Here is a 10,024-nt window from a genome sequence, read left to right on the forward strand (position 1 = left end):
TCTTGTGTGATTCCTTATAATAGGAATAATGTTTGATATCTTCAAATTATCCCTATGATAATTCACTGAAAGGTAGTTGGTTGTTCAAGAAGGTAAACGTAATGGTTTTGCAAGGTATCTAAGAGTTTTGAATAATAATTAAGAGTGACTTGATGTCATGTTAATAAACATTTCAAAACTAATACTTTTGTTATCAAGGTATTTTAAGATGGAAAACCATTTCATGCATCACATTTTGTAGTATGTGAAATCTGTTGAATGAAAAACACAGTTATAAAATACATATAAATGATTTAATAACACGTTGTTTTCTACTTGTATTCCCCCCCCCCCCTATTAAAGCATTTAAAATCATTTAAAACATTGATTAGGGGTATGAACTCACCTGTAGATGGTAGTTTAGATGAACTGGACGGCGTAGGATTGTTAGGTGTCAACTGAGGACTTGTACACACACTACAATCCTAATGAACATATAATCACACATATATGCACTCAATTAAACTTTAATTACTAATTGATAATGTTAAGACATCCTAGAACATAATAAACACTTTATATAAGTGTTTTAAGCCCTAAGGAGTGCATCTAAGCCATTGTGGGACAAGGTACTTGGGTTTAGGGTTCCAAAGGACCCCATATATGAGTTTACTCTCCATATACCATCACACATGGAGTTTACGGTTGTAAACTCTTTAGTTTACGGCCGTAAACTCCCAACCATGGGGGTATTGTGTGTTTTGAAGTTCCAAATGATTCCTAGAATTATTCCAACTTGGTGGTTAAATTCTTGAAAGGGTTTAAGACCTAGAAACACTCCTTTGAGGAGTTTACGGCCCTAAGGCCATTTCCCTTAGATTTTGCGGCCGTAAACTCTTAAGGATGGGTGTTTTAGATGTTTTCAAGTCTCATGCACAAGTGGTATAGGTTCTAGGCTTTTATTCCAAGCATAAGAAGACCCTTGACACACTTTGGTGCCCCTTTAATGAGTTTACGGCCCATGAACCATGTCATGGCCGTAAGCTCACTTTGCAAGGTGATTCTTATGTGTTTAGGGCCCTTGATTTATTGGGAACAAGTATAGGTAAAAGTCTAAGGCCTTAGGTGCCTTAAAAGCACCATTTTGAGCATGATTTTGGAGTTTACGGCCTAAGATACTCTTGGGCCGTGAACTCCCAAACTTGGGTGGTTCTTGCTTGATTTCATGTCCCTAACACACTCCTATACAAGTCCAAGGCAGTAGTATATTAGGGGGGACAGTCTAGGCTTCGTTTCGGGAGTTTACCGCCCAAGAACACCTTGGGGAGTAAACTCCTAAATCTAGTGATTTAGCCTTCTAAATCATGTTATAAACACATATAAAGCTTTCTAACACTACTAGAAAGAGTTACTCACGTTTTGGTATAAAAACCGGAAGATCCGTGAGAGAGAAAATGGCTTTTCTCTAGTTGGAAATGCGAATAATGACTGGATTTGGTTCAGAATTCTATTTATAGTCCTGAGATATTTTTGGCAGAAAATATTTTTATTCCTGAAATGACCTCTAATATAATAGAGTGATGGAATAATAGAGTTGAACTAAACCCTAGTGCATCCACTCTCCTGATATCTCCTGAAGTGTAAACCCTGAATTACTCAAACTTATACAAAAAAGTCTGAAAATTAACTGTGACTGCTATAACTTCTATTGAAGTGATATAGTTTGTACATAATGGACATTTCGGGTTGTCACAGCCTACCATTGTCGAAGAGACTTAAAAGGAAGAAATAATTCCTTCGAAGACTGGAGTTTTTCATAGACTTAAAATGAAGTCTCATAATTCACGAAAATCTTCACCTCATGTTGTTCGAAAGCCTCAAGTGACACATCAAGGTGTGTTAATTCGCGAAGTTCCAGCGCATGTTTCTCCGTCTTCGAAGAAACGCAAGGCTGAAGATATGGCCAAACACTTGTCTAAAAAGAAGAAGAAGAATTCACGAAAGATTATGATTACAAATGAGTCTACTGAAGAAGATGAACGAATTCCTGAAACTCCTAATCTTGATCTCATTAAAGAACTTTCAACTCCTGAACAAACAAGTGTTATTCCACCTGAAGATTCGAATGTCAATTCATCTAATGAGGCGACATGAACTTTGGACATCCCTGTACACATATCAAATACGGATACAAATGTCAATATGGGTGAAGAAGGTTCGAAGGATGATATTCAAGGTAATCCTATTTCCACTACTTCTGAACCTTTTGTCTCTTTACCTCCTCAAATTACTCATGTTACTTCTACCACCGATTCACCAACATTCGAACACATCATAAATCAACCTTTCACTTCCATATTTTCTTCACAATCAACTGATCCACCCAAATCCATTTCACCTATTGATGAAACCATTGTAATGGAAACTGATACGGATAACGAAAGTTTTGGAGGAACCTTTGAGGCTTTAGCGTTTAATGATGATGAATCAGATTTTTCGGATCATATGCTGATGACTATGAAGCAATTCAAAATCTTGAATTCAAAGTTAAATACTATTATTCAGTCACAAGTTGATCTTGGTGGTGGTTCCTCAGTTTCGAGCTTCGAAGTAGATTTGATGTTGAAGCTGGTTGAAACAAGGATTATTAACAAAGTTTCTGGGATGGTTAGGGACTCCGATGGAAGGATATTGGAAAAAGTTGATCAAAATGATACTAATAACGAACTTCGTATCAGTTCTCTAACTTCAAAAGTTTCAGAAGAGATTAAGAAACTGAAAACGTTGCTTAAAGAGAGACATGTTCTGTTTGCTCAAAATGTGAAGCAAGTAAGGGAAGATGTGAATATGAAAATTCGTGAACTTCATGAGGATCTGCAAAAGGAGGTTACAAATGTTCAACATGACTATGCTTCTTTACATAAAAAGGTTGACATAATTTGTGATGGGGTCATTAAATTTGTCAAATTGTATGAAAGTATGAGTCCTTAACTTACTCAACTTTCTACAATGGAAAATAAAAATTTTGTTGAAGTGCTTTTGTATCTCAAGGAGTTGAAAAAATTGTCAATCAAGCCTGTTTCCTCATCCTTAATCACTCCAGAATTTTTATCCCAAAAGTTTATTCAATTCGAAGCCATTCTTCAAAAACAGTTATCTCCTTTATCTCGCATTTCAAGTCTTCTACTAGCCATGTTAGATGCCCCACCTGTTTTCACAGGGGTGCAAGGGGGAGAAAAAAAGAATTGAACGTACGGAGGCTGGTGAAGGAGAGAAGGTTAGTGGTGAAAATTTGAAGGTGGTGGGAAAAGTGTTTTCTTCAAAGATCCCATCTTCCAAGTCTGTTATAATGTCTGTTGGTCCAATCACTTCAACTATTGTGACATCAATGCCTATGACTAGACCAGTACAGAAAGGTGTTGTTTTTGGAGAGGAAGCTGGAAGTGCTTCAAAATCTAAGGTAATGGTGGTGGGAGAGTCTGATTCGAAATACAGAGGTCGATGCTCAGTTGGAAAAGATGAGGATGGTTCAAAGTGTAATGAATCTTCGTGCACAAGATCCTCCAGGTTTAGAGAAAGGAGATCCAAAAAAGCAATATAACTATGAAACAATTGAAGCTAAGGTGTCATTTAACCACATGTATTCTTTTGAAAAAGTGCCAAAACAAAGTTATGTGGTCACAAACACTGATGCAAGTCAGCTTGACTTTCTAGTGAATGAAATGATGTTCATAATGCCTCAGTTTAAAGCTGAAATAATTTGTAAACATAAGGATGAAGGGAAGCAGATGAAAATTCGATTTCATGCAGTGTTAGCAAGAGCTCCAGAAGATGTTTGGTCCCTGGTGAAAATCAAGAAGGTGATAAGCATAAAAAGAGATGTGATTTTCGAAGGTGTTATTCAAAATCTTAAATATTCGGTGATCAAGTCGAATGATTAGTGAATTTACTATTCCCGATTTTCATATAATGAACTTGTATGATCTTATACAAGTTGCATTAATTTTGAAAGATAAATCATTTTCTCATCTTCAAGAAACAGAGCCGGATGTATTCCAGCTTGGAGTTAAGCACATCAAGATCATCATTGAAACTTATTTTGAATGGTTGGCACAAATTGATGTGGAGTTAGCTACTGCAAAGGTAATTGATATCATTGCTCCAATGGCTCTTACAAAGAAGCAATAAGAATTAAAAAAGTATGAAGATGGAGAAATTTGTTTGAAGCCATTCGGAATAGTTTTTGCTGGAAAAGGATAAAGCTGGAAGAGCTAAATGGTTTTTGTTTCAAACATGCGAAGTGGAAATATATGCTACTTCATAGTATACGAATTTAATTGTTCGTATGAATAAGTGCAGGAAGAATAATGAAGGAGACAAGAAGGAAATCAGGAAGGTTATTGCTTGGTACACTGAGATACGAAGAGTGATGATGTACTCGATCCAATTGCTTACAAACTGAAGACTTCGACTATGATTACAAAGCGGGAGATTGTAAGGGCTAAATTGGTTGTAATTAGTCGAAGTGTCATAGGTCTTCACATATAGTATAGTCTTCGTATTCACTGTAATCTATTTTACTAAGGTAAATTATTCGAAGCGTATTTGCCTAGTCCTTAGTATATATTTTGTACGTTTTTCTTCTCCTATAAATAGGAGTCTTTACTAGAGTTAGATAAGGTTTTTACATTCTTGTCTATTTTGCACTCTGTAAACCTAAAAGCGTAAAAGTGAGCTGAACCAAGATCTTATTTACATCGGTGTTCAATGGAGTTAAGCACATCAAGATCATCATTGAAAATTATTTTGAATGGTTGGCACAAACTGATGTGGAGTTAGCTACTGTAAAGGGAATTGATATCACTGCTCCAATGGCTCTTACAAAGAAGCAAGAAGAATTGAAAAAGTATGAAGATGGAGAAATTTGTTTGAAGCCATTCGGAATAGTTTTTGCTGGAAAAGGATAAAGCTAGAAGAGCTAAATGGTTATTGTTTCAAACATGCGAAGTGGAAAGATATGCTACTTCATAGTATACGAATTTAATTGTTCGTATGAATAAGTGTATGAAGAATAATGAAGGAGACAAGAAGGAAATCAGGAAGGTTATTGCTTGGTACACTGAGATACGAAGAGTGATGATGTACTCGATCCAATTGCTTACAAACTGAAGACTTCGACTATGATTACAAAGCGGGAGATTGTAAGGGCTAAATTGGTTGTAATTAGTCGAAGTGTCATAGGTCTTCACATATAGTATAGTCTTCGTATTCACTGTAATCTATTTTACTAAGGCAAATTATTCGAAGCTTATTTGTCTAGTCCTTAGTATATATTTTGTACGCTTTTCTTCTCCTATAAATAGGAGTCTTTACTAGAGTTAGATAAGGTTTTTACAGTCTTGTCTATTTTGCACTCTATAAACCTAAAAGCGTAAAATTGAGCTGAACCAAGATCTTATTTACATCGGTGTTCAATCTTACATACATGTTTGATTTTAAACTCTGATTAAAATTCATACTCGATTCTTTGATTCATCATACACTCATTCCCTCGACCACTAATCTTCCTTTCAAGTTTTTCTATCATCTATCTCATCATTAACTTGAAATATCTCACTGTTCTGCAGTTCACTCAATTCGTCACCAATAGCCTTCTCCTACTGTATTGAGTTCATCCTCAAGGCATGTGAATTTGACCCATTCTCACACATCAATAAGTCATTGGTTGATGAAGAATATATTACTGGAGTACTTTGCTTAGACCATCTCCAACCCATCTTCATTTTTCCCCCATAAATAGAGTAAAAAATGGGGTAAATAATGTTTAACCTCCAATCCTACTCCACTTTCCACCCCATTTTTTTCCCGAAAAAGTATATTCCTAAAATATTCCATTTTTGTAACTTATATATATATATATATATATATATATATATATATATATATATATATATTGTCAAATACACCCTCTACTAATTAGATTTTAACAAATATGTATTATATTTTTTCATTACAAAAATATTTCAATTTATATTATAATAAATAAATTTTTTATATATAATAAATTTAAATTAATTATTATTTTATTATAAATAATTATTAAATAAATAAAATTATTTTTTATAATAAATATATAAAGATTACGATCATATTTGTTTACTATATTTTATAAATTATGTTACTATGTTTCAAGCTTTTAATATATATTTAAGTTTTTTATATGAATTCAATAGATAAATACTAAAATTTGTGTTTGTGATTAATTAATTAATATATATATATATATATATATATATATATATATATATATATATATATATATATATTAGTATATAACATGATATTATAAATATTAAATATTGCATTTTAATTATAATTATTAGATAAAATAAACTAGAAATATATAAAATAAAAATGAAAGGGACTAAAATTGCCAATCAAACTGACCTTCATTTTTGGAGATATGAATAGTATTCCCCATATATGGGGGAATACTATTTATATCTCCAAAAATGAAGGTGGAAATGTAATAGGGTTGGAGAAGAATAGAGGAAGAAATGAAGAAAAAAAAAATAGAGTTTGGGGGTGGGATGAAGATGCCTATAATATGAGATATGATATTTGAAACACAAATTTGGACCTTATTCAGACTTCAAAGAAATTTACAAACCATTTTATGTAGTTTTGTTTTGTTTTAAATAAGATTTCAAATACCCTAAAACGATTAGGGAATAAGACTAATAAGGTAATTAACTTTTCGGTTTGTTCACATGTAGGCAACTATCTTTTTTTTGTACACTTCTAGGTAACAAACTTTCTGAAACTGTTCACATATGACCATTATGACTTGTTGTAGCAGGTTATATCTGGCTACAGTAGGTCATAATGATTACATGTGAACACTTTCAACAAATTCGTTACCTAGATATGTACAAAAGAAAAATAGTTACCCAAATATGAACAAAACCAAAAATAAAAGTAAATTACACGAATGGTCCCTATGGTTTTGGGGGAATTTATGATTTTGTTCCCTAACTTGTTTTTTTAATTCGGATGGTCCCTATTGGTCCATGTCTTACCTAAAAAGACTAGTGTATCCTTATTAATTTAATTTTTTTAATTAATTTTCTTATTTATGTATTTTTTTATATGTTTAAAAATACTAATAGACCCCACATATATGTATCTCCTCACCATCCCATCTTTCATCATCCTCAACTTCTATTTTTTTCCATATTTAATGACATCGAAGTCTTCACCATCTATTCTTTTTCGATCCTTCAACTCCAACGAACCAACACCACAACCCAATAAAGTGAAGAGACAGTGGGTTATCATGTTTGTTTGCCAGAGTTGAATGACAAAAAAAGGATGGTGAAGACTTCCATGTCACTAAAGATTGAAAGAAAATAGAGGTTGAAGAGGATGTGAGATGGGATGATGACCGGTAAGACCCAAATTAAATTCTCAAATGTGGTTTCAGGTTTACGATGAAGAAATACAAATATGTGGGATCTATTAATTTTTTTTAAAACATATACAAACAAAAAAACATGAATAAGAAATTTAATAGAAATATAAATTAATAATGGCACAATAGTCTTTTTAGGTAAGACAGAGACTAAACGCACAACAAAAATAAACCAAAGGGACCATCCAAGTTTAAAAATTAAGTTAGGGACCAAAAACACAAATTCTCCCAAACCATAGGGACATTTCATGTAATTTACTCTCACTTTTGGTTTTATTTATATTTAGGTAACTATTTTTTTTTTTGTACACGTCTAGGTAACGAACCTAATGAAAGTGTTTACGTATAACCATTATGACATGTTGTAGCTGGATGTAACCTGTTACAGCAGGTCATAATGGTCATATGTGAACAGTTCCAAAAAGCTTGTTACCAAGATGTGTACATAAAAAAAGATAATTACCTGTATGTGAGCAACCCGAAAAATTAATTACCTTAACAATCCTATTCTCAAACGATTATAAATAAACTTTTTAAATTGGACTAGCAAACATCCTAGATTATTAATATTGACAATTGAAATTCGTATATGACATGATTGATTACCAATTTTTAAGATATAATGTAAAAATAATATATTGCAATCTATAATAAAAATTCAAATAACGTTAACGATAGCAATCAACTTACTTGTTCACCCATGTTAACTAAATCCACCAAAAACGTCACTGGAATAAAAGTTAAATTATAGTAAAAGTGGGGTGTAAATAATTCAGTTAAACACCAACTTCAAGAACGACCCGTTATGCTCCCTCGCATTAATTTACATTATTAGATCTTGAAATAGATTTGAAAAAAGAAAAACCAAATTCTTGACATCTTTCAGTCCATCTCATGATTCATGAATTCTGTAGCTTTCCAGCGTCTGGTGTTCGCAATGTTACTACTCCTCAACATTCCATTTCTAAAAGCTCAATCACCCACCAAAGGTACCTCAGTTTCATCCAGATTTCTTGATTCAGTTCTTCAAGACTATGCTTTCCGATCTTTTTCCCGTCACCGGCAAAGGACCGGAGCTATCTACGACGGCATTGTGAGCCCTGAGTTCACTGGAATCACGGTCTCCGCCCTCCGCCTGAGAAGTGGTCGGTTGAGAAGAAAAGGGTTTTATGGTTACAAAGAGTTTGATATTCCCGGTGGAGTTATCCAGAGTCCGTACGTCGAGAGGGTGGTTTTGGTGTATCAGAATTTGGGTAACTGGTCGTCGGTTTACTACCCTTTACCGGGGTATTTGTTTCTGTCGCCGGTGGTGGGTTTATTGGTTTATAATGCATCGCATCTGACGGCGAAAAGGTTGCCGGAGCTAGATCTTCGGGCATCGGAGAATCCCATTTTGATAAAGTTTGAATCTTTGGGGCTTTTGGCAGATGGGGTTTTGCGGAAATGTGTGTTTTTCGATTTATTTGGTGGGGTTGAGTTTGATCGTGTGTTAAATGGGAGTGTTTGTTCGAGTGTAAAACAAGGGCATTTTGGTATAGTTGTTAAGGAGAGCGTTCCGTCACCGGCACCGGCGCCGTCGAAGACGCCGGAGAATCCAATTGCTGTTGGCGGGGGCGGTGGTGCTGGAGGAGGGAGATGGAACAATGAATGGTGGATTGGTGGGGTGGTGGCAGGTGTGGTTTTGGTGGTGGTGGTCTTTGGAGGGTCGTGGGCGGTGAGAGGTTTTAGGCAGCGGAGAAGGATTGAAAAAATGGAATATGAGGCTGAGGGCGGTGGTCCTTTGGCGGTGGCCGCCGTGGGGAGTGCTTTGGTGCCGGTGGCTATGGGGACTCGGACGAGACCAGTTCTCGAGAACGAATATGTAAGTTAGTTCACTTTTATTATTTAATCATATTTTCTTTCATTATATTATTACTATTTTCTTTAAATAAATAAAATTATGTGTCCCTAAATGAAGAATTTATCATTTATGTTTCAAGTCCTGCTGTTAAAATAATTTATAGAATGCTCCTTATGTTTGTATTAATGATACTTTGGTCGATGTTTTTTTTTTTTCTTGTTTATTGATAAAACCCAAATTTTGGATTCGAGATAGGATCCTTAAATTTCTTTTTAATTTTTTTTTTTTAAATCAAGAAGACATTTTTAATGTGATAAATTATGAGAATTCTTACGAGTCATAATATCATTCTTCTATTAGTTTTTCGATCATAATTTACAAGTCAAAAAGTCTCGTTAACCATTTGAACAGTGGCTTACCAATAAAACATTTTTTGGGATGTGTATGATACCCATGCTCGAGTTCTAATTTGATTGTTGCATTTTGTGATGTGACCATAGAGATTCGGTTGTAATGACTCTAGTGACCATAGACTCATGCTCGTATGGGAGTTAGTTATGGTGCACGTAAGCGGACCGAACAACCTCATTAGGAAAAACCCTTCTTTCTAAAAAAATCTCATTAAACAATGATTACTATGACTCATCAATAATTAGTCAAAACTCAATATTTTAAAAATATTAGTTTCACTCATCTACATACACAACCAATACCATCAACTAGCTCAATATTTA

General features: G+C 34.2%; 1 protein-coding gene across 1 annotated transcript; it reads left to right on the forward strand.

The window, feature by feature from the left end:
• Nucleotides 1-8,387: 8,387 nt before the first annotated feature.
• LOC145046960 (uncharacterized) lies at nt 8,388-9,320 on the forward strand. The gene has a single exon (XM_078995217.1). It carries the CDS (start codon nt 8,388-8,390, stop codon nt 9,318-9,320), a length of 933 nt encoding a protein of 310 aa, XP_078851343.1.
• The last annotated feature ends 704 nt before the right edge of the window (nt 9,321-10,024 follow it).

Source organism: Lactuca saligna, chromosome 5 (genome assembly GCF_052625555.1).
Source record: "Lactuca saligna cultivar CGN05327 chromosome 5, ASM5262555v1, whole genome shotgun sequence".
NCBI classification, from domain to species: domain Eukaryota; kingdom Viridiplantae; phylum Streptophyta; class Magnoliopsida; order Asterales; family Asteraceae; genus Lactuca; species Lactuca saligna.